Below are 27,275 nucleotides of genomic sequence, written 5' to 3' on the forward strand. Positions count from 1 at the left end.
ACATTAAATATTACAACATATTTTCTAATCAAGAATTGGATCATGTTCGTAGCCACTATTCAACAACATACATCATTTCTGGCATCCTATTATCAAATCCGTGACGTCACACGGACCCAGAACTCCGGTATCGTGGTGATGATGCCCTGGATCCTTTTGGCTGGTTTCTTCAAGGGTCTACCATCAGCTGTGGACACGTGGAACGCTTGCATGAACGAAGTGAACACCAGAAACATGCCTTGTCTAGCGTAAGTTTCACCCGCGCAGAGCCTTCTTCCTAGAATTTTAAAACGACTAATTTTTAGATTTAGAGAAAAAATGGTAAGTATTTAATTTTTAGATTTGTAGCATTCAAATTCTCGTTTTAAAAACATTGTAAAATGATTTTTTTAAATAAAAAATAAAGTTCGATTACGAGACGGAAATTAAAAAAATCTCAAGGAAAATTGTGATTTATGATCTATCCTTTACTTATTAAGAAGAACGTTGTAAGAAGTTTCTTATAATTTAAGTTTACATTTTTTCATAAGCCTGGTTTTTTCCATGACAGTTTTCTTGCGACAAAGCTGATACTAATTGAATCATGCCTATCTTTATTTTTTTGAACCAACAAGTCCGCTATTTGTTTATCAGTCATTAACACAACCATCGAGCTTCTTTTGTTCTTTCATTAGGAGTTGGAATTTAGACTCTTGAACAAAGACCAACTTATACCTACTGGGTCAAGAGTAGGTACAATTATTATGTCTCAGTACTGACTGACTCTGATGGTTGAACTGTTTTGCGTGAAATATAGTAACAAATATCCGTTTATTTATTTATTTCTTTCTAAAGATATTACAAATTGGAGACAAGGGGAAGGACTTACAACATTTTTCATGAAGACTAAATCATTGTTTGTAGTTAAGTCCTACTAATATTATAAATGCGAAAGTTTGTGAGGATGTGTATGTGTGTTTGTTACTCTTTCACGCAAATACCACTGAACCGATTACAATGAAATTTAGCACTCATATAGAGGGTAACTTGGATTAACACATAGGATTGGTTTTATCCCGGAAATCCCACGGGAACGGGAACTATGCGGGTTTTTCTTTGAAAACGCGGATGAAGCCGCGGGCGGAAATCTAGTATTTTATATAAATTGAACGAATACTATTTTACAGATTTTTAATTCAATGATGACTCACGCCAACTCCCAATAAAAAATAAACAAATAAAAGAAAAAGTTGTTAGGCTTGTCCGATATACAATGACGGACATTGACCTTTTATAAAGCGAACCCGGTCACTAAAGCATTAGCGGCCTTTACACGCAAACTCTATCGCGCGTTCTGTGGATCGTACAGGATTACGCGCGGGAAAGCCTGCACGCTCAATCGCTCGCGATTACCTTTGTATGTCTTAACTGCGACACTTGTTCTTTCGCGCGCGATTATTCGTGTTTGCTTTCCTTAGCGGAATGAGCGGCCGTGTAAAGACTAATCGCCTGTGATAGACCGCGTGAAAGAGGCGCGTGTTGGAGTGTGTGCAATGCACACGGTTTTATCGACAACCGCGCGTGATTGAAGTGAAAAATGGAGACAAGATATCGGGTGGCGCAAGTTATCATGGTTGCTGGTTTAATTGAACTCAAAAAACTTTCCATTTTTTGTACAACTAAATCACGATTAGCGTCAATAAAACATTTTTCTTTACAAAAGTCGATAAGTTTTTTATATGCTTGGTCTTTTAAATTCTTGTTTTTGTACTCCTCCGATTTTCCAAAGACATGGGAAATGTTTGGAAAAAGTAATAAGCTCCAATAATAATTCCTTGCTCCACATGCGTATGTCCGCCATCTTATTCGTGCGCGAAAGAATTTATGTATAAAGGCAACCTGTGTACAATCGTGAGTGCGCGATTGCACGCACGACTGATGAGCGCGGCATGTGGTCTTTCCTTCCGCGCCCTACACCCTTTATACGCACGCTCTTTCACGCACGATTGCTGTTTCATGCGCGATAGAGTTTGCGTGTAAAGGCCGCTATTGTTATCTCCAATAGCCTTCCTCTAAAGGTTTCGACTTTCGAGTAATATTCCTTTTTGTTAATACTATTTTTTGACTTATAAACCCTTTTCTATTGCACTGTAAGTATTAGGCACTAATCTCACAGTTTCAAAATACATATAACGAAAGTTTGTAATTATGGATGGATGATGTTTGTTACTCTTTCACGTGAAAATTTCTTTACGTAGCTATCTATCACCGAAAGAATTTATCAAATCGGACCAGTAGTTCCTGAGATTAGCGCGTTCAAACAAACAAAGATAGATCAGCTTTATAATAAGTTATTTAGTATAGATTTAATAATGATTAACTCTGCTGAAAGAACGAGGCTTATTCCTCTGCAAGGTCATTCCAAAATGTATTGTTTTTGTTTTAGTTTTTATATTCTACGTTTGTGTATGAATAAAAAAAGTATCTACTTGAAAACTATCATTGTATATTAATCTAACATAACTACAGATCGAGAATAAAATTTTCAAGGATCATTCATTTTTTCTGTAGTCGTTTGTGAAAAAAAATTATGAACAAAAACAAAAAAAATATATATTTTTTTTTATTTCATTTTATTGAATAAGCTAGAGAGGTAGACGTCATATTATTGCATTTTTGGTGAAATAATATAAATGTACCTATATTTTTTGCTCAGATTAACTATCTGAGCAAAAAATATACATTTAAAAAATACATTGGGTATCTCTCTTTTTCTTTCAATGTAATCTATCATCTAACGTGTTTCGCATGGCAATAGATTAGTTAATAGGCGTTACTAGATACACATAGCTTTCAATTTAACTTGAAGAACCTATAAACTCAGATAATGCATATGTAACAAACGAATTACTTCTGTACTATATACTTATGTACTATAATACAACTTATGTAAATAAAAATTGAAAAGTATGTTCGTCAAACACAATCATACGTCTGTATAAACAAACAATACTAATTATATAGAAAGTAAGAATTATTTATTTGTACCTTATGGTTTTGTAAGTCCGTCCGTACAGTCTTAATCGATCTATTAAAAAAACCCGCATCAAAATCCGTTGCGTAGTTTTAAAGATTTAAGCATACATAGGGACATATAGGGACATAGGGACAGAGAAAGCGACTTTGTTTTATGTAGTGATTATAATGATACATACCCGCTCCAAAAGGCAGTGCCTTATCGGAGTTTACTTGCAGTTTTCCATCAACGATATACCTCTCTGGTCTAAAGTTTTCCGGGTCGCCCCAAATTTTTTTATCCATATGTAGACTTAGAAGATTAACAGACACTGAAGTATCCTGAAACATAAACAATTATTTTTAACAAAAAAAACGAGTGTGCCGAGCCATGCGTCAGAAGTGAAACTTCTTTAGCAAGAATCAAAGATACCAAAATCGTCGCCTTACTTCACGAGACGGTATTGCCATGACGCGACCTTGAAATTTAAATTTCATTTAATTTTAATGTAAAAACTAAAAATTTGAATCCATCATAATATTTTTTAAGCGACTTCAAAAAAGGAGGAGGTTCTCAATTCGACTGTATTTTTTTTTAAAGATCATGTTATGTTATATTGCCACTGTCTAAATATTAAATTGTTCTTAGAGTTCCTAAACTTTAATGTGTCGCAAAGAGGCTTTGACACTAAAATAGTACTTGACATCAAGTAGTTTCAGTTTTTATGAGGTTTCTGTGCTAAGTGCGATCAAGAGTCTTGGATTACTGGAAATTCAGTTATATGAGTATATAGTATTAATAGTATTAATATGGTCGTCGTCGTTGGCCTATGCGTCTATTACAGACGGTTTATGGTGCTATGCCTGAGCAATGCTTTAGGTGTCCAAACAATCCAATGCGGGGTCGACATACTTTTCCGCAGGTCGGACACGGGTTTACGCAGGAGCACGGTGACGTTTCATCCTTTTGTTTGCGAGTACTCCGTCCGTAAATATGGTATAAAGTAGGTCTACAAAACCTATATATTTAACTGTTTATGACTCGATTCTTCCGCATGTCAAGTACATTCGAAATCGCAAGGTTTATTTAAAGGTTAACAAAAACAAAAAGACGTGATCGTTTTACAAAGCTTGAAGATCGCTGACAACCTTTTGGCATTTAATGGAGATGCAATCATGAGCCGTGCAGCCACTCAGGCGCATGCGAAAGATAAAACTGTCGCTAAAAAACCGGCCAAGTGCGAGTCGGACTCACGCACGAGTACCGTACTCTGGGGACCCCCTTAATATTTTTTTTTTAATTTTTAGTATTTTCAGCTTTCTAGCTATCACTGTTTATGAGATACGGCCTGGAGACAGAAAGAGATGAGAGAGTGGAGACTTAGTAATTACAAAGAATAACTGGACCAATTGGTCCAATTATTCTTTGGGTACGGAACCCTAAAAAGGAACGACATTTAATCACGTATTTAAACAAGTTAAACTTTTGTAGGAATCAACGCTTTTCGACATAATATTGTCAAGGCTAGGTTATTGACTTGTGGAATAAAACCGTAATTGTAACGGAATTGTTCAATTTATCATTTATTCATTTATTGTTCCATTGTTATAATAAAATAAATAATATTATTTATGCACGTGTATACTTAATTTATACATTCATAGTTATATCCTGAGATTTGGTATATCGTTACTTAAAAGTTAAAACATTTCTATGCGAAAAAAACATCGCCTCATTATGAACATAAAGTCAGTAAAAAAAAAATTGGTTGTCTGTAAAGTCGGTTTACTGACGATAGTTGAACGTGACAACGGCCGATTGTGCTTCTTTGTCGCTCGTTCCGCCTCGCTTGCACTTCAAGCCTTACATGGAACGCCTCAGAGCGAGGTAACGCCGCATGAGTCATATTTTTTCGTGCGTGCAACCGGCTATCTATATAAGACGTTGTCACGTCAGTAAGCATTAAAATAAAAAATACGTGTGGCAACTGGCACTCGAGGGCTGTCTCGGTAAAGCTATTGCAATATGCATAGCATCGCATCGCTGTGCCGCGCCGGTTGGAGGGGGGGTGTTAGGTTTTTTCGTTACGGAATTTTTACATTCGGTCGCCGCGCTCAAGGCCCGCGATAGAAGGTATGCAATAGCTTAAAATGCAGGACTTTGACTATGTAAGTTAAGTATACCATTCATAGAATATAAATTTGTGATTTAATACATTAAATAAAAGTAGGTGTAGGTCGTTTACCTTTGGTATATCAAAGCCCTCTAGTTTTGTATCGACCATGGCTCTGTGGGCCACTCCTAGCGGGACCAATGTTTCGAACCGCAGCATCTCACGAATACACGCCTCTGTGTATGGCATTCTAGAAACAAATTTATTGCAATACGAATAAGGTCTTAAATTGCTCTGTCGTTTATTGTTCACAAAACTTCAGTAACAAAATAAGGTTCGAGCATGGAAATTAAATATCTCACATCAGTTAAAAATGTAAACATTAAAATAATCAATGCAAGTGCATTATCAATTCTCCAACTTACTAAACGTGGTAATAAAAGTCTTTTTTAAAAACAGTTCTGAGTCAAGAACACTTGACCTTATTGGATATATGAAATGGTAAGTACACTAAAATAAGGAAGCGAAATCAGAAAGCAAATCGAAGTGCGATATCTAAGTATATACCTATCAAATATGAATTCAATGCATTTATGTAAATAAGTGTGAAAGACCTTTTGATCATTCAACTTTACTTCAATGCCGTATTATTGCTCTTTGCAAAATAACTATGAAACAATTACTTTATCAGAGTAGGACGTGGAAACTGTTGATACTATAATGATAATTATTCGAGTAAATACTAAAGTTTATTGTTATAGCTCACGGTAAACTCCTATATGTAAATTAAATTGAAACTTAAACGAACTAAACTACAAAACACCTATGGTACTGGTAGTAGGTATTTTGTAGTTAAGTTCGTATATGTTTATGTATCTATTATCCTATTATATATTTATGGAATAACCGTATGTGCAGATACAATGGACTTTAGCTGTTTTACCACAAAAAACTTTAGACAGGGTTTAACTTTCTCTTTAAGTATTTCACATAGACAACTATTAAAGCATTGACTATTGAGATACAATATGTACTAGTACATATTAACTCAATGTATTAAAGTGACAGATCCCTGGTTTAAAGTGAGACTGTGTTTAAACTAGGGAATGCAATCCCGATCCCGCGGGATCCCGATCTCGCGAGATCTCGTGTAATTTTTCGGGATCAATCCCGACGCATCATATGACGAGATCCCGTTCGAGATTGACGGGATTGGGCGGCAGTGGTCAGCGACGCAACACACAACCACTCGGGGGGCATGCTTTTCAATTTTTCCTAATTCCCTTGAAATAAGCTTATTGTTTTGATTACCTAATTTACCTACGTTAATTTCCTTACAACCTGATTATTATTTAGTTGGTAAGATTAAAGAATAAAGGTTTTTATTTTCTTTCGAGTATCATATTATTATTTTCTTCTTCTTTTTTCAAGTGGCAACTCCCGATCCCAGTGAGGACGGATTCTGCCTCATATTATTTTAGTTAACCTCACTAGGGGCCATCCATAAATTACGTCACACGTTAATAGGGGGGGAGGGTATCATCTTTATGTGACATAATTTGACAAGGGGCAGGGGGGATCAAAAGCTTTGTGACGTGACATAATAAAACGAAACGAAATTTGTACTTACGTGAACAAAAAACTTTGAACAGAAATTTTTTTATCTACCTACCTTTATTTGTATTTATTAATAATTTCGCACTCTCGCTATAAGATTATCTCTTACGCAACAACATTTAATTCCTAGAGTCATGTTGTAATGCAAGTGGGACACTAAAATTTACGATTTTTAAAATTCTCGATATTTAAGATTATTTAATAAGTAAAAAATGAAAAAAAAAGTGTGTGCGTGTAACCTTTACGCGCGATTGAAGTAAAACTTCTTTGGCGTTGACGACATATATCACTGAAATGATTAAATATTAACTTAAATAAATAAATATTATATTATAATTTAATTATATTTATTATTCATGTGCTTTACAAAGATTATTTAAATGTTATATTAATATTATTCATTCGAAACAGGTAATTGAATGTCATCATAATTTCTTACGTACGAAATTATAGGTTTGTGGTAACTATAATGTGAAACATAAATTTTACTCTCTAAATTTGCTACTTTTCTTGAAAATACAGCATCTATCGTTGTACCGAAACGCGTTGTTGAATGAAGTCGAGAAGTATTCATAGATAAATCAAATTTTTCTTCTAAAAAATCAATTAACGGCTGAGATTCCTGAGAGCGAAAATTAACATTAAAATCTCCAGTTAGAATCATCGGTAATTCATGATATTATTATTAATTACTATTTAAAAGTCGAGAACCTTCAATTGTGAAGTGAAGTAATTGCTGATGAATAAATTTTATGATATTTGTCAGGCTAGTATTTGTAGAAATATAAATAACAACGATAATCACAGGTTGGTCATTCGTATTAACACATCGAACCAAGGCGATGTCACCAATTTGTGAAACCTCATCGGAAATTTGTGATAATATCGTTTGTGAAATATTTTGAATTGGTGTTACATTGTTCAGTGTATCTGTAGATGAATGATATACAGCTACTCCACCAGCAGTTGAGTTGGGTCGTTTGTATTGGGTAACGCAATAAAAATTTTCAATAAGAATTTGTTCGTCATTTTTCATCCAAGTTTCGGAAAATAACAGCAATGTGGACCTTTTTAATACTTTATCATTCAGATCAGAAACATGAGCACGTAAACTTTGGCAGTTGAAGGAAAATAGTGTAATGTTACTCTCATTTACAAGGTTATATAATTCTTCCTGTTGTGTTATTAGGCGAGAATTTGAAAGTCTTTCAAATTCACACTGTAAATCAACTATTCCCCTGGACGCTTTCTTCCATGATAAAATTTGTTGTTATCGGTGTTTGAGACAATGAACAATCCATTTATATCAGTTACTCGTGATAATGCTACATATAACAGCTGCTGACTGTGACTTTTATTGTATTCATAAACGATTTGATCAAAAGTACCACCTTGAGACTTATGTATTGTAAGCGCACAAGCAGATACTAATGGAAAGTGATTTCTCTTTGCAAATATTGTCTTATTTCTATTCATTGGTACAGATGACGATCTTCATAAAATTGGGACTGCTGTTCTACTAATGTTTAGAGTTTGAATATGATGGGCAGCTTTTTTCCTAATTTTCTCTCCTATCTTACCAGGAAACTCAAGCCATAAGCGTATGATGTTATCACTGTCATCACGTTCAATATACACTAACTTTCCAACACAACCGTTGGCTAAGCCATCAGATACATCAATATTGGTTGTAATAATGTAAAATTTGTTAAGAACTAATATGATTTCATAAGGCGATCCTCCTGTATCAATAACTGACATTTTATGAAATTGTTGGCGTACATATGCTTCTTGTTCAACTGAATGACAACCTATATACATATCTGTTGCTATGGATACTACTTTGTCTTCAGCAATATTTAAAATAGATTGATTATAATCCGCAACATGTTTATTTTTATTTTTAATTTACTTATTTTAAAAGTAATAAATAAACAAGTATATTTAGAGATTTTCAAAAAATTTTGCAATTTAAAATAATGTTTTTAAAACTGTTGAATTTTTCATTCACTTTGCTATTCACAATTGATCCGTTTGAAAATTTGAAAATAAATAATCCTAAGAGCGAGCGCCCACGAGCAACTTAGTTGCCCGGCAACTATTTTGTCTCTGTCGCTGTCTCCTCGCAAAGTTTTGAACGATGCGCTCACGAAAGCGACAGCAACGCAACTTTTTCTTTAAAATTTTCTTCATTTATCAACATGGTTTTCGAAGAGACGGTTGTGGTCTGTGCTCTTGTCCCGCATAGTTCCCATTCCCGTGAGATTTCCGGGATAAAACTTATCCTATGTGTTAATCCAAGTTACTCTCTATATGTGTGCTAAATTTCATTGTAATCGGTTCAGTAGTTTATGCGTGAAAACTGAAAACCATACATACCTACAAACCTTTCCTCTTTATAATATTAGTATAGATATGTAATCGTAATTGTAAACATTTTAAGTTTGAAAAATCAGATGTTTTGCGCGAAGTGACAGTAGTACCCACCTCAACGCTTCGCTTATGAGGCGTGCAAAAGTAAATTAGTTTTTATATAATACTTTTTAGTGTATTTTTCAACATGAATCAAACGAGCCCAAACTCGATAAAGTTGAGTCAATATATTACTAAGTTCCTATGACCACCTTCCGACTCCATCATCAAATCAGCTCTATGTCATAATAATGTTTCATCGTTATCCAATTTACATGCGTATACAAAATTTCAGCTCAATCGGTTACCTGGAAATGAATCAAAGTTACTTGCTACATTTCAATTAAGTCATCGAGACCAGACAAAAATGCTCATAAAATAAAAACTACTGGGCTTATCCGAATAAAATTTATGGGACCAATTCCACACCATTCCGCATCAAAAAAAAAAAAGAATCACGTAAACCGGTTCAGAAACCTCGGAGTAATCGGTGTCCATACATAAAAAAATATACCGGCCGAATTGATAACCTCCTCCTTTTTTTTAAGTCGGTTAAAACTACTGTGTACGAGAATAAATACGTTGACATAAATAGGTATTATCGCTACGCCGGTTACGCGGCAACTGGCCGGCGGCCGTCGCCTGGCAACATTTTTGTCGCCGTGCGCGCACTTGCATTGAAACCAATAGATAGGGCGACAGTTGCGTCGCGGGCTTGTCTCCGAACCCGCGGACAAAAAAGTCTCCCGGGAGTTGCGTCGCTACGTACGCGCACTTTCATACTAGCCCATGGCTGGAGAGACAAAATAGTTGCGGAGACAAAATTGTTGCGGAGACAAAGTTGCTCGTGGGCGCTCGCTCTAATTGATTATGATATTTGCCACTAGCTGGCGTATAAGTCAAGAAGCGTGTAGTATATGACATATACTTACAACCAATCAGAATTATTATTTTTAAATGGCGGAAACTACACAGACTATAGTAAGCGTTACTTCCGTCAGAAAAAAAATCTGAGTTACTCCCTAGTCGCGCCTAAAGAAGTTTTACTTCAATAACTGTTTTCTTTTGATTATTTTTAGATACTTGCATAAGTTTGAAAAATGTGTGACGTCACATTAGGGGGGACGGCGTACTAAAAATGTGACAACCTGTGACAAGGGAGGGGTTGAAAAGTTCTAAAATTCGCGTGACGTAATTTATGGATGGCCTCCTATCACAAACAAGGAGTTATTAGCTTTTTCAGTCATCGGAATTCAACATTTTTTTTTAATTAGACGGGATCCCGAAAATTCCGGGATCCCGCGGGATTGATATTTCTAATCCCGCGGGATCCCGAATTTGCAATCTCGAGTCGGGATTGCATTCCCTAGACTTTAAACTTCAAAAAAGGACGAGGGTCTATAACAGTTCCCACAATTCGACTGTGATTTTTTGGGTTTGAATCAGAACTTTTGTTTTGATATTTTTTTAATTGTTAGGTGCTTCTTTCCCATTTACATTTTGTCTGGTGCTGACTTCTGATAATTCGAAAGCGATTTAAATTTTTGCCAAGAAATAATATAAACAAATCCAAAATAAATTATTTCTGGTTGATATTTTCTTTGAGATTTTAATGACTTATTTACTGACGTAATATCTATAGGTGAATAAACATTTTCCAGTATATAATGCGACCTTCTTCAGGCACTTGAAACTAAGAATGTTGTAAATAAGCACAAGGATTAAACACTTGATATGAAGTGCAAATAAAATACAGCGCAAATAAAATAGTTTATTCACGCTTTTGTTCATTTCACTAAGAGCGTATACGCACTATGCGGGTAGCCGCATTGCGGGTAGCCGTCCGGCTGACCGCAAGCACAATAATGTACGTAATATTCATTTCTATGCGCACTGCGATGCGGCTACCGCAGACCGCACAGTGCGCATAGAAATGAATATTACGTACATAATTGTGCGTGCGGTCAGCCGGACGGCTACCCGCAATGCGGCTACCCGCATAGTACGTATACGCTCTTAGGGCTGATATTTCAATGCTTGGATAAAACTTATCCGTCCAATAAAGTATTACACGATAATATTAAAATGTCACGTAAACTGTCAAATACGGGCAATTAGAATACGTTTTTAAAATGGTAGTTTTATACGTTATTCGACGAATAAGTTTTATCCATAAGCATTGAAAAATCGGCCCTTACTTGCTCCACTTGTATATGTTTGTATCACAGGTTTGTATGTAACCAGCTTCACACTTTTGTATGTTACAGATTTAATTGAAACTTTGTACTTTTTCAACTTATCAAGAATCGGTGCCATTACAATAATTCCATGTGTTCAAGTCATTTCCTATAGTAACCATCCTTTATCACGCAATGAAAATAAATGGACAATCACAAGTTTTATAAGTTTACTAGCGATCCGCCCCGGCTTCGCCCGTGGTACATATTTACGTTTTCTCTACATAAGAACCATCCTCGTACTTCAAGGAATATGATAAAAAAAGAATTATCGAAATCGGTCCACCCGTTCACGCGTGATACCGTGACCAAGGAAAACGGGTTTCATTTTTAATTTTTTATATAGGTATATAGATTAGATATTAATTGAGATCTGACTGTAATCAGAAATATCATCTTCGTTTATCAATTTAAATTTTTACCTCTGCAGACTAGCATATTAAATTTCAGTTAAAATTATCCAAAACTTTTAAACAGAACTACCTATTTTTGAGTCGACTTCGAAAACATGACGTCATATATTATTAGTGTTTTATCGCTCAAATCCTTGCCTACTCAACGCGTGGTAATAAAGTTGTAAATAATGAATTAAAATGTCATATCGATCGACCTTTATAATTGGTATAATATCGAGGTCAATTATTGTACAGCATAACACTTGATTACTTATATCGTTAAATCACTGTTTTATTGCCATAAGCCATCGATTAAAACATTGTTTAAGAATTAGACTAAAACAATAATTTTAGGTCATTTTGATAATAACTATGCTATAAGTATCTGATAATAAATAATAGTATGATTTAGTTATTATCAATTTGACCTAACGTAATTCTTAAGTCGGTCAAGTCCTCAACATCTTAAAAAACACTTGATTAATTTTTTAACGATACAATTACATATTATGTACCTATGTAGTTCATTTATTTTAGAATAGAAATCTATGTACAAACAATCAAATGCTTCGATATATTTTCATACTAGCTTTCCGCCCGCAGCTTCGCCCACGTTTTCAAAGAAAAACCCGCATAGTTCCCGTTCCCGTGGGATTTCCGTGATAAAACCTATTCTATGTGTTAATCTAAGTTACCATCTATATGTGTGCTAAATTTCATAGTAATCGGTTAAGTAGATAGTATTTGCGAAAAAGAGTAACAAACATACAAATACAATACACATCCATCCTTCATTAATAGTAGGATAGGATAGGATGGGATAGGATAGGATATGTTTATTATGAAAAAGTAACTAGGAACTCATTTGTTTATCTCTCAAAACTTTCAATATTCAATAGAACAATCTATGCACTTTGTGTTTTAATCCGTTTAAATGTAAGCCAGTATTTTAATCAGTTAAATTATTTGAAATTAAACGAAAACAGCAACTATAGTGAATAATATGCAGTAGATTTTGAAATAATAAATATTCCACTAGTGACCGAATTCAATATCACGGTGATTATTCAAAAATCACGCATGTTCCGAGTAATTAATTTAAAACATTGACGGTACTAAATCTGATTAAGATAATGTGATATTCTAGCTACCTATAAGCCTATGTAGAGATTATTCATACCGAGAGGAAGACAAGGAGAGTTGGACATTGTCTGTTTAGCCATTGCGATAGGAGGGTATGTTTTTCAGGTGTACCGTTTATGTATGTACATATTTCTTTGGAACGCTCTAGAGCCTGACTTCTAGTCGTTGTGGCGTGATGATAGGAGATAGAATTGAATTAATGGATATATATAGTTACTAAATTACCACTGTTTTTTAATAATGGTTGATAATGAGTTCAATAAAGATGGAATATTTACCATCAAACCATTTCAAGGATGGTTGTTGTTTATTTTATTTGGTAAGCAAGAACTTAAAGAAAATTTCAATAGAAAAGTTGATTTCTTTATTTTCATGACAAAATCTTTAAGATGTCAATTGCTTTCCGTTTCTTTTGCCTTATTCTGACGTTATTTCAATTTGCCGAGTCTCCCCTTAAGTTCACCTTTTAGGTAATAAATCATAGGCTTAAATGATCAATTATGATTTAATATGATAATTTAAAAACGCACATTTAAGATTACCACAATGTGCGTTGAAATGAATAACATCAATAATTTCTCATCTGTTTATCTGTTGAAAATGTCGGAAAATCGAGTTTGCGCAATGTTTGCGCATAATAAAATTTATATTATTATTTATTTATTTTAGGATTAATATAAGCTAAACGAAAACAATATTTCAAAAAACATTAAAAAATATATGATTAAATAATAATAATATTACTTTTAAATCTATGCTTAGTTATTCTTCTTCTTCTTCTTCTTCTCAGTCCCTATGTCCCTATGTCCCTATGTACGCTTAAATCTTTAATACAACGCAACGGATTTGGATGGCGTTTTATTTATTAGATAGAGTGATTCAAGAGGAAAGTTTTAGTATATAATTTATTAGGTTTTAGACAAATAGGGCGAAGCCGCGGGCGGAAAGCTAGTTATATATAACATAATAGTTAATATATGTTAATATATATAATAAGTATATAAAATAAGTTATATATAACATTCTATTATATAACTAGCCTTATCTAGGCACTACAGTACCTACTTATAAGTTACCTATAACAATATCAAAGGTAGAAACTATAAAAATTTATAATGGAAGTAAATTGGTAAGAATTCCAGATCCAATTAACTACTTAGAAATATTATATAATTATTAATTATAAAATTATCACACAAATTTCATAAAATGCAAATAAATGCGATGAATCTTATAGCCTTTACAGTTATGACGGACGAAGTCACGCGCTAAGATTCAATCTTGATACTTATATCTATAAAAAAATAATTAATTGTACCTTGTACGTATTAAATAATATCTTTAATATTAATTCCTTTGCCTATTTATTGTTTTTATTATAGAATAGCTAAAACAATTACATAGATTAAAATAATTAATGCAAGATAATTAGGTACTATCGTATTCGCGTAGTTTTCCTATAAATTTCATCATAATAATCTTTAGTCTATTATGTTTCTCTGATCGTATCGAAAAATAATCCTTCTAAACTTAAATAGATAATATAAAATATTATCATGAATGCGAATGAAAATTTGTTATGTGTTATAACGAATAGAATATTGATGTATAGTAGGTAAGTTTCTTTATTATCTGCAGGAATATAGATGTAAGTTTCTCTCATGCGAAAATCACTTAACAAATTTTTATTATATTTGACAGAGATCTTAATGTACCAAAATAAAACACAGCTATAGAAATAATTGCTGTTGAGCAAGCGTAGAGTGAACAGGTACCTTCTAGGGAAGCGCGTTCCATCTTAGACCACATCTCAGCTTAACATCAGGCGAGATTGTGGTCAAGCGCTTCCCTATTACCAATAAAAAAAAAAAAAAAATTGCTGTTGAGCACCATCCGCATGCGAAACCGCGCGGCACGGCTAGTAAATATTATTATCGTCGGAGTCGTTAGACGTCCACTGTTGGTCATACTAGGCCTCTCCGGCTTTCCCATATTATATTATTATGAAATGAACTAACATATTATTTGGGAACTCTCTAAAATGTAAGTGTGTATGTGTGTGCCATCGAGTGTATGCACAGCTGCACACATACACGCACACTACCTACTTGGCTCTATCATCCAGTGTTGGTATGCGGTCCCTCCCCACGACCCGGTCTATCTCCTCGTGTATCCCCTCCTGGATCTCCGGCTGCAGCAGCATCCGTTCCACGAGGAACGTGAGCGTCATCTCGACGGCACTCGCAGCGGGGAACATGTAGTCCGTGCAGATCAAAGCCAGCTGTTCCACTGGAATAGGGAATTGTGTGGATCTTTGTAAACAGGTTTTTTGCAGAAATGAAATCTGAATTTTTGGTAGTTTGTGCTTCATAACATGCTAGCTGTGCTTCGCGGTTTCACCCGCGTAACTCCACTCCTGTTGGTCTTAGCGTAATGATAGTCTTCCTCGACAAATGGGCTATCTAACACCAAAAGAATTTATCAAATCGGACCAGTAGTTCCTGAGATTAGCGCGTTCAAACAAACAAACATTCTCTTCAGCTATATAATACATATTACAATTTATAGTATAGATTAATTTTTAAAGAAACGTGTACCACTGAATAGATTTTTTATTATTGGCTTTTCTTCTAAGTTACATAATTACCTGAATATGTAGTCCGGTTGCTTGTCCGTTTTTCCTCCTTCATTTTCGTGAGATACGCATCAATGAAGTGTCTATCGTAAGACTCATCGTGTGTCTCCTGTACTTCTTCTATGAGAGTCTAAAAAGTTAAAAACATATCAAAATAATCATAATTTATACATCCATTTATAATAATAAAAATATTTATAATTTACCATATCACATACATTTATTTCTAACGTTTCTGGATGTTACTATGCAATCAGGTCAAATTTATACTTATCAAGTCATACTATAAAACTATAATCTAGTATATTATTAAATACTAGCTTCCGCCCGCGACTCCGTCCGCGCGGAAAAATTAAGATTTATTTATTTCTACGTATTTTTCCGGGATAAAAAGTATCCTATTTTATGCCCAGGATAATAAGGTATAATTATACCAAGTTTCATCAAAATCGAACCGTTAGGTTTTACGTGATGCCTTCACATACAGACAGACAGACAGACAAAAATTTTTTTAATCACATATTTGGGTTTGGTATCGATCCAGTAACACCCCCTGCTATTTATTTTTTCAATATTTTCAATGTACAGAATTGACCCTTCTACAGATTTATTATATGTATAGATTACTTAATATATTATCTGTGCCACAATATTGTATTGCATTAAATATATTGCAGTAGGTATATAGAAATTACCTACCTCAAAAAACTTGACCAGCGCGCCGTTCCCCTTCCTCAAGTCGCTGTATCCACTCAAACTTGGGAAGACATCCTTCAACCAGGGTGTAATGACCAGCGCGCCACCAAGGTCGTTGGAACTCCTCTGGAAGAGCAGGGCCTTGCTCGCCAACTCCCAGAGATCAGCATACTTTTCCCGGGGCAATGTGGACCGGACGAATACGTGGAGTAGCCCATTGATGAAAGGCACGGCGAAGAAATGTGGCAGGTAGATGAGGTTGCCGTTGACTATATTCTGGAATTTTAGTACAATGGTAAGGAATATGGAAAGTGGAATTCAGGTTTTTAATCATCACTACATAGTATAAAACAAATGAATGAATGAATGAATGAAATACTCTTTATTGTACATATACACAGTGATAAAGTTACATAGTTAAGATAGCTTATAGTAGAGATGTACAAAGAGCGGCTTTATCGCTCGTGAGCGATTTCTTCCAAGCAACTCGATGTAGATAAAGATACAGTGAGCAAGAATTAAAGAGTAGAGTAAGACAAGGAAAGAAGAAAGAATAAACATAGAAAAGTATTATACATAATGAAGGACACATAAGTTGATACATTAATATTACAATAAGATTAAAATTATATAGAAGGAAAAACTTAAATTTAGATTTATTTTAACGATTTGTCAGTGATCGTGCGAAGGTAGTAGTTCTTCAATTGACTTTTAAAGGAGTGAAGGGTCTGTGCTTTTCTTATCGTGACTGGTAAGGAGTTCCACAACCGGATTGCTTGAACGGAAAAGGAAGAATGAAAGAAATTGGAAGAATGGGAAGGTATATGAAGGGTAAGATTTTCAGCTGATCGTAAGTTCGTATTCCTAGTGCCGAGGAATTCAAAATTAGCTTTTAAGTAGGAAGGTGATGTGGGATTAAAGATAATGGAATAAAGAGAGGCAAGGATATGTGTATTCCGGCGGAGGCGGATGGGGAGCCACTGAAGTCTTGACCGAAATTCCGAAACATGGTCATACTTGCGCAGACCATAAATGAACCGCACAGCAAAATTTTGTAACCGCTCAAGTTTATTAAGTTGTTCTTGAGTTAGATTAGTAAGACATACGTCAGCGTAGTCAAGGATTGGCAGAAGTAAGGATTGGGCCAGCAAAATTTTGGTGGGAATGGGAAGCAAATTACGCATTCGACGCAAACTAGAGGCGGCAGCAAATACTTTGGAACTTATGTTTTTAATCTGATGAGACCATGACAAAGTTTCATCTAGTATGATACCGAGATCTTTAACAAATTTACTGTAAGGAACAGTAGTACCATCGAGTGCAATCGGTGGCAGAGTCGTCCAATTAATCCTAGAAAGGAGACTTTGACTGCCAAATATAATTGCTTGAGATTTTAAAGGATTTAAACTCAGTCCAAAAGATTTACTCCAATCGGATATGTGTGAGAGGTTACGATTTATACAGTACACAGCTTCAGGTAAATCAGTCAAAGTGGCTTGTGAATAAATTTGGAGATCATCAGCGTATAGGTGATAATGTGAGGTCAGTCTTGTGGTAACACAATTTATAAAAATCGCAAATAAGAGAGGTGATAGAACGCCCCCTTGTGGTACACCAGCACTTACGTCACACCAGGAAGAAAAAGTATTTTCAACCTTAACGCGTTGTCGACGGCCGTGCAAGTAGGAACGAAACCATTCTATTGCCACAGGGGATATATTGACGGAAAGCAGTACACTCAACAATACATCATAATCAACTGTATTGAACGCATTGCTAAAATCCAACAGTGTCAAAATTGTAAGCTCTTTGTTATCCATTCCTCTACGTATGTCATCAGTAATTTTCAGAAGGGCTGTAGTCGTACTATGACCGGGGCGGAAACCAGATTGATAGGGATCAAGGAGACAATTGGCATGAAGAAACTGGGATAGTTGTTGGTGGATAAGACGTTCAAGGAGCTTTGACAGGAAGGGTAAAATTGAGATAGGACGAAAATCGGATAGGGATGAAGGATTTCTTTTCTTAGGAATGGGAATGATACTAGCCTTTTTCCAGATATTAGGAAATACTCCAGTATCGAGGGAACAGTTTAGGATATGAGTTATGACAGGGACAATAATATCAAGGATGGGAACGATCATACTACGACTGACACCATCATCTCCAACTGCTTTAGAGGTAATCGATAAAATACTCTTCTCAACATCACTGCTAGCGATTTGCTTAAAAACGAACGGCGGGAAGCTAAAAGATGATGTGTTTGAAATAATATGAGATATTGTTGAGTGTTTATTGCCGTCTTTAAAAGTAGGTGCAGAAGAAGAGAAATGTTTATTTAAAGCGTCTATGCAAATGTTATTATTTAAAGGAGAGTCATTATTTTTACCTATGCCTAGAGTTTTGAGAAATTTCCAAATTTTTGAACTGTCCCCATTTTCAACAGATTGATGGATGTGTCGTCGCTGAGCGTCTCTACATACCACATTGCAACGATTCCTTGCTCTTTTGAAAGTTTCCCAGTCAGAATCAGACTGTGTATGCTTATATTTAGCTTTTGCTTTGTTTTTGGCATCAATCTGGATTTTTATTTCACTAGAGAGCCAAGGGGCAGGAAGGTGTCTTACTTTAATTGGTCTTACAGGAGCATGTTTATCAAATAAGTTTAAGATCTCAGCATTAAACTTTTCAATTTTTTGATCCACTGAATCAGCTGACATAAGTAGGGTCCAATCTGTATTTTTAGCGTCTTGCCGGAGACGTTCTACATCCATACCACCAAAATTTCGCTGCATGAGGATTTTGTGTTTGAATTTAGGGGGACGGGTTTTGTAAGAGAGGTAGATTAGATCATGACACGAGAAAGAATCTGCAGGGCATTGACCGTGCTTCGAGACATGATCTAGGGAAGAAACAAGGATAAGGTCTAGAAGGGAAGGGGAACAATTTGGAATTTTATGAGTAGCGGAGAGTGGAAGTATGTGTATATTGCATGCATTTACTAAGGAAATAAGTTTTTTGCTGCGGTGATCGTCTTTTAAAAGGCATGTATTAAAATCTCCCATTATAATAACATGCTTAAAGAGTGGAAGAAAGTTTTCAAGAAGAGTCTCAAAAGAAGAAAAGTAATTGACATGAAGAGAAGGACTGTATACTACTCCAAGCAGAAGCTTTGTGCAATTTAAGGATATTTCAATGAGTAAATATTCAGGTGTGTTCGGCGGGGGAGGCTGGAGAGACTGACTCAGTATCGTAAAAGGAATGTCGGAGCGCAAATAAATAGCCACTCCACCTCCTCCTCTTCCAATTCGGTCGTTCCGGATTAAGTTAAATCCAGGTAATGAGTAGGAGGCACTCGGTAAAATCGGTTTTAAAAAAAAACAAAGTCGCTTTCTCTGTCCCTATGTCCCTATGTCCCTATGTCCTTATGTCTCTATGTCCCTATGTCCCTATGTATGCTTAAATCTTTAAAACTACGCAACGGATTTTGATGCGGTTTTTTTAATAGATAGAGACTAGAGTGATTCAAGAGGAAGGTTTTAGTATATAATTTATTATGTTTTAGACAAAGCGGGCGAAGCCGCGGGCGGAAAGCTAGTTATATAATATAGTGTATGTTATATATGGTTTATATTTTTATTCTTTATTACGATTAAGATAAAACAGGAAACAAGCCTGTCCACTTCATCATTTTTGAGTTTTAGTTTTATTGGTTTAAAATGAGTAAAATTTTCATTCATGCAATCACGATATTTTTAACTCCTCAAAATACAAGTTATTTCGTACCCTGGGTAGGTTTTTAAGTATTCATATAAAATTTTATCAATTCTACTCGCTAATGTGTTATTTATAAATAAAATGCTGATTTTAAGTGGTTCACCTACTTAAAAAATGGTTACAAGCATGGACCAAAATAAACATAAGAATTTACTTAAAATAAATATCGCCCGCCCGTTGTGCGTTGTTTATAAGTTTTATAACCTCCAATTCAATATTTAGATTTTTTGTCACAGTTGGTCAAAATAGCTGTCTGACTGCTTTACATTCATAAAAAGAAGAAAAAATGTTTAGGTGTTTATATGTTATAACATAACCAATATAATGTAAATAAGAAAGGCACAGTTAATGCCTTTTAGGCTTTAATATTTATATATTATGATACAAATTAAAAACCGATAAGAACACGCTTTTTGCTCCACGACATTAGCTTTAGATCCACATATTCTTGGCCTACTGATAAATGAGGAATATTGTAAAACCGAAGGAGCAGAAGAAATCTAAGTATCTTTAGGCGGTAGGACACGGTGAGGGAAAATTCACAGATTTGAATCCTGTACAAAACTTATTTTTTCCCCATTTTGTACCAAAGCTTCGTAGAACCGTGTAATTTTAAGCCAAATGAAGTCAATTTAGTCGATAGCATTTATATGAAATTTAAATTGTTAATTATTATTAAAGATTAAAATATAACCTTCTCTAATTAACCTTTCTGATAGTAAATTACTTTTTTTGGGTCAACTTCGATGCTGATAAGAAATACAAGTAATTGTTTGATTTTGAAAATACAACTAGATATAACCAATTTGAAAACTAAGTAAATATGATAGTTACCTCGATAAAGAAGACTCATTAAAAATGATTATTGACATTTCAGTTTTAAAGTAAGATAACGATCCCTACTAGTCCCTACTAATATTATAAATACGAAAGTAACTCTGTCTGTCTGCCTGTTACGCTTTCCCGCTTAAACCTCTCAACCGATTTTGATGGAATGTGGCACGGACAATCTATAGATTAGACTCTGAGAAAGAACATAGGCTACCTTTAATTGCGAAAAAACACCATGCAGGCGAAGCCGCGGGCGGAAGCTAGTAATTAATCAAAGCAATTTCAAGCACGAGGATTTCATATATATTTTTTTTTATTAAAGATAGCCAGGCATTTGACTGCATCCTACCTGATGGTAAGTAGTGATGCAGTCTATGAATGAGCATGCCTGTCTAGAAAGAGCCTATTCACTTTTACCCTGAACAGATCCGGATTATAGGTTTCTGGAAAGACAGACGCGGGCAAGGCGTTCCAGTCCCTCGCTGTTCGGTTTATAAAAGAGTTCTGAAACCGTTTTGTGCGCAAAAAAGGTACATCAACTACGAAGGGATGGAAGCCAAGCGCGCGTCGAGATGTTCTGTGGTGGAAAGGGGAGGGTGGAATGAGATTATGCAGCTCCGTTGCACATTCCCCGAAGTGCAAGCGGTAAAAAACTGATAGGCATGCGACTTTACGTCTATGTTCAAGACTAAGCAGTCTACTCTTGGTCAGATTCTGGTCATCTATAATCCTTACAGCACGTCTCTCAATCGAATCCAATGCTCCTAGATGTGTTTTTGCAGCTCCAGCCCATAAATGGCTGCAGTACTCCACACACGAACGAATTTGTGCTTGATATATATTTAGAAGCTGTTTTGGTGTGAAGTACTGCCTGACCAAAAGGTTCTATTGAAGTGTTATTTTTAATTATTCACCAACCATATAATAACTAGGTAAGCTTTTTTACGGGGGTAATTAATACCTTCTCAGCAGGATATTTAGTGCCGTTCAAGACCATTTCAATCATGTTCTTGGTGTCGTGGACTATCGCTGCCTCCAGGGTTTCGTCGCGACGTCCGAAGCCAGAATCCCGCATGTAACGCAGGGAATACCGACGCTGTACGTGCCAGAAGTAGCCATCGGTGAAAAATATTCCTTGAAAAAGATAAAATATTATGTGAAAACAAAAAGAATAAGTTGACTAGCTGTGCCGCGCGCATTCAAAGGCGCGGACAAACTTGCAGGCAAAAGTATTTCTATGTGCAGTTAGTTAAGGTACATACATATTATTCAGGTACATAATATTATGGTTACAATTTTATCGACGCCTCGATCGTCGTAATAAATAAATAAAATCGATCTAAGCTGAGTTTAAATAAATGGATGTTAAATTAAGTATAATTGTCTTGTTTCCTGCTATGTTTATTGTTTATGTATTTCAATATCTATAATAGAAAAATAAAATTAATTAAAAATTAATACTATCAAAGAGCTGCGGTCATAATTTGCATGTCTTTAGATAGCTAATGTGGTCATATAGTTTTTATGCACACTTTATGATCATCCAATTTATCTTAATTATATTACTTTAAATACATATTATGTTTAACCAGTTTATATTAAATAAAATAAAATTTTGTAATGTTATTAAGTAAATAAATTTTAAAATTTTAAGATAACTTATTACTTACAAACAACCTCAAAAAAGCCAGATTGATTATATGACATCATTGATTAAGAAAAAAAAAAGTAAAGTCCCATATCCGCTAGTGGGGTAAGGGGCAGATGCATTATACATATCTGTTTCACTGATGATTTTCTTTAGGGACAAGTAGATGACCAGCCTTCTTGTCCTACCAGACCGAGATATTTTTTTTTCTTCGTCTCCGCCGGGAATCGAACCCAGGACCCCTCGGTGTTACGCTTACGCGTCAACCACTGTACCAAGGAGGCGGTCAATTTGATTAAGAAGAGTTGCCTTAAATCGTGCATTTTTTGTATACCTACCAAATACAGGTGAGTATATGTCATATTTTAACCCAGTTTTTGCATCCTTGAATGGTGAATTAGAAATTCATTTCAAGCCTCAATTAACGGCCAGCAAATTATATGGTAATTTTTATATATTTTAGCTAGAAACATGTAATTGCTAGAAGTGTATAATTATTATTAAAGTCGTTTAAATAATAATATTGGTTAGGTATTTGTTATAAGGTTATATAATTATTTTAATAATTTTAATAAATTGTAATTAAGGCGAAGTATATTTAAAAAATATTTGAAATTTTACTAATCGGTGTATGGTTTCACAACTTAAGATTCTAGAAGAAATAGATTAATATTTTATACTAGATATTTCCGCACGCGGCTTCACCCGCGTTTGCAAAGGAAAACCCGCATAGTTCCCGTTCCCGTGGGATTTCCGGGATAAAACCTATCCTATTTCCCGGGGTAATAAGTAGCCTATGTCCTTTCTCGGGTATCAAAATATCACTATACCAAATTTCATGCAAATTGGTTCAGTAGTTAAGGCGTGATTGAGTAACAGACAGACAGACAGAGTTACTTTCGCATTTATAATATTAGTATGGATGTATTAATAAAGAGGAAGACGCAATAAGGACAAAAATATTGGCCGTCATCTAATCATAAACAGTTCAAGCAAAACATATCATTATAACTATTATTATAAATTATTGTTTATTTATCAGAATTACAACTATATTCGTATAAACAGATAAGACAGAAATACTGTTAGAGAAAATGATTATTTCATATATTCTTAACTAGCTTTGCTCAGCGGTTTTACCCGCATTACTCCGCTCCTATTGGTCTTTGCGTGATTATAATTTATATGTATACCCTGCCTCGATAACTTTATAAACCTAATACTGAAATATTTTTCAAATCAGGCCTGTGGTTCCTGAGATTAGCGCGTTAAACAAAATTTTCAGCTTTAAAAAAATATTATAAATAAGGTGATTATTTCCTTGCAAACCTCAAATCTAGTACCTAAATAATTTACATTTGCGTATTTTTCTACATTGATAATTTATTCACGGGAATAAATTCAATAATATGTAACTCCAATGTCTTAGAGTAGGTACCTATAATAATGTTTTCTTATGAGTAACCCTAATAAATATTTTATTTGTTTGTTTTTAATAAAATGCAGATATTGTAAAAGCTAAGGAACCATAATCATACTAATATTATAAATGTGAAAGTAACTCTGTCTGTCTGTCTGTTACTCAATCACGCCTTAACACGAAGTAACTATTCTCTAATCTGTGCCTTAACCAATTTGTATGAACTTTGGTATAGAGATATTTTGATACTCGAGAAAGGGCATAGGATAAGTTTTATCCCGGAAATCCTACGGGAACGGGTTTTTCTTTGAAAACGCGGGCGAAGCCGCGGGCGGAAAGCTAGTTTTTAATACTTACTTATCAATATTGTGTTTGCACACTTGTTTATTAATGACGGCAATATAAATATTACGCAATCATAAAATGGCAATACATATTTGCTTACGGATCGCAAATGTCAGTATTTACGAGATGCAAGGATCCCAAAGCAAAAATTTATTAGCTTATTATCACCCCATTAAAATAATTTGTAATTATTTAGTGTAAAAACAAGTTCATAATATTATTATGACATTTGAAAAGTTTTAAATTTTAATTTTTAATACCTCCTGCTGCGATTATTTGTTTCCTAAAAAATGTCATCAAAAATGTTTGCAATAATGCGAAAAGGAATCATATTTCAAAATTGGTGTAATCTTACATTAAAATTCGTGTTTTTGTATTACCTATTTCAAAGTGCACGATAAACTATAAATCGGCTATTCTAAAAATACAGTTTCGTGGAGTTCTGTTATTATTTTAATAGATAAAGCAAAAAAGAAAGTAACCTTTTTAAGCAACAGACTTTAGAACAAAAGTATACAATTTTATTGGTACCTATACTAATAAATTTATTAACAAGATCATGTAGGTACATAAAAAAATAAAAATAAAAGGCTTTCAAAAGGGATAACGAACTAATGAATATAGAGTCATCGTCCGTTCTTATTTTTTATTGTTTTTGTCACTGGCCTGTTTTATTTTAACTTCAAACACATCAACATCTTTTGGATTAAACGCCTATCTATATATAGACGGATCAAGGATACTTTTCATTGGAAGAATAACATAAGGCCGCCAATTGTATACAAAATCTTTTGCACTAAGGTTTTGTGTTTTATACCTATCACTCTGTATACAAGAGCCGTAGTCTATCAAAGGCCCAGGGGCGGGTGGAGTAGCATGAGTGCGGCAGTAGCTCTAGGCGCCAGATAATAAAGGGCGCCAAAATCAACATCGCGTAATAAATATAACTCTTTATAAATATATTCCTAAATAGTGACCATGCAAATAAAACGTTAGTTGTTTTATTTAACAAGATAAATGTTGTTCATATGGATATTTGATATAGATTTTGTTAGAAGTTTGCAAAAATTAAAAATATGGTAAATAATATTTATGATACGAATACCTATATGGGCTATATGTATCAAAGGGCGTTATTTATAGAACATTCGGCTCTACCATCAAATATAATATTATATGTTCTACTCTACGATACAAGCTACCTCCTAAAAACAACGGAAGTTCTCAGTTTGTAATTTATTAAAATAATATTTATAAAAAATCGATTAGGGAAATATTAAATGAATTTGTAAAACGGTTAAAATTTCCAAATTTTAACCTTAAACCGAGAGGATCCTCATTATAAAGGTGGCGTGACAACCAGTAAGATTAAAAATGTACCTTCCTAATTAGGTATCATAACTACTAAGTGTAAGAGTCGAATTCGACTCGACTATGACTTATAAAGTAACCTAAGGTAACATGCTAAATATGTAGTTATCGAAAGCGTAATAAAAAATCGTGTGACTCATTTTTATCAGTAGGTGGATGATTAAGATCTTTTAATTTAAAATGAATCGCCAAATATGCTAAGCACTTAACTCGAAAATGACTACATCGAATCGGCTCTATTTTTTAAATATTTTTGTGAAGGGAATGCAAAACGCTAATAGATAAAAACTTAGAATGACGAGAAAAATACTCATAACAACAGTTTTTTCCACATAAATACTCAACTAACAGGTGTTAAACGATAAAACGACATATTAAACAAAACTGAAATTATCTTGAACTATAAATATAACACAAACTAGGTCAAAAACTTACAAAAGAAATATTTTTCTGTATATTGACGAGTAAAAGCGCTTCTAAGCGATGTCTAGTTGAATAAATAAATGTATGAGTTTGAGTTTGAAAAGTATTACTTACCCAACTTCTTCCAATAAGACCGAGCGCGTGCTAGGACCGTATCAAGACGACCGTCAAATTCCTCCCTCGAAAGCACCTCTTTGATAGTCGCGGGGTCGTTGACCAGGATCTGTGGTAGCTTCCCCAAGTACAAGCCCACAACCTTAGTGTTATACTCTTCAGCAAGTTTGATGGTTGCCAAGCCGAGGTTGTTGATAACTTTGGCTGCGACTATCCAGTAACCGCCATAAATTGGAAGACGTATGGGACCTGTTTTGAATTTTTTGTTTGTCAAATAAATTAACTTTAAGTAATTATAATGTATTAGGCCTCTTTATTGGGTCTGTTATTCGAAATAATTTCAATAATTATAGTCGTTTAAAATTGTACTAACGCAAAACAATAATTTGAGTTGAATTGGTAGGTATAATTTCGAAGTGACCTAAAAATATTGTTATGTACCGATTTAATTGAACTTTGCTCTGCTAGATAGATTAAAGCTAGGAATACAATTATGTACATGCTAGTTATATTTGATTGTCACGCTAATTTATGTAGATATGAAGGGCAGATACAGGGAATTTTAGTTGACGATCCAACATTACGTACTTTCGTTAATCTAATCAAAATTATCATAATATTATTTTTCTAAAAGATAGAAACCTCATACATTGTCTTAGCTATTTTCCATAAAAATAACTAAATTCCATAAAAACCAAGAATTTATTTATTTATTTTATTTAATCGAAAAAAATTCTTACTAATATTAACAAAAAAAATTACCAACCTGGCGGAAAATTGTGATCTCTCTCGTACGCTTTGCTATACCAATACTTTAACAAGAAAGCTATCATAAATAATAATATTAGCAATCCGACCATCTTCGACACAGACAACTACGTCAATTATATCTCTGACAATAACTGGCCACAAGCCTCTTGGTTTATTATTGAAATATAGTGTTATATCAATTAATAAAGTAAACATTTTATCGTTCCCATTCGCTATCTTTTTGACCGGCAATTTGTACTAAGATTTGTAATATGACATTATACTCTAATAGGATATAATCGACTACGATTAACTGTTTGATATTGTTTTAATTTTTTGTGCGTTTGATAAAC

General features: G+C 34.3%; 1 protein-coding gene across 1 annotated transcript; it reads right to left on the bottom strand.

Annotated features, from left to right (window-relative positions):
* On the bottom strand, nucleotides 1–27,091 carry Cyp304a1 (Probable cytochrome P450 304a1). The gene is made up of 9 exons (XM_090106036.1): nucleotides 26,939–27,091; nucleotides 26,173–26,421; nucleotides 21,813–21,985; nucleotides 16,247–16,519; nucleotides 15,560–15,677; nucleotides 15,021–15,201; nucleotides 5,241–5,358; nucleotides 3,195–3,336; nucleotides 1–277 (listed from the first exon to the last, which is right to left on the bottom strand). Exons 1-9 carry the CDS (start codon nucleotides 27,030–27,032, stop codon nucleotides 93–95), a joined length of 1,533 nt encoding a protein of 510 aa, XP_089962162.1. The 5' UTR covers nucleotides 27,033–27,091; the 3' UTR covers nucleotides 1–92.
* Nucleotides 27,092–27,275: the final 184 nt, after the last annotated feature.

This window comes from Colias eurytheme, chromosome 10 (assembly GCF_061535395.1).
Source record: "Colias eurytheme isolate Ceu_HAF_F1 chromosome 10, ilColEury1 Martin Lab GWU primary, whole genome shotgun sequence".
In the NCBI taxonomy this organism is placed as follows: domain Eukaryota; kingdom Metazoa; phylum Arthropoda; class Insecta; order Lepidoptera; family Pieridae; genus Colias; species Colias eurytheme.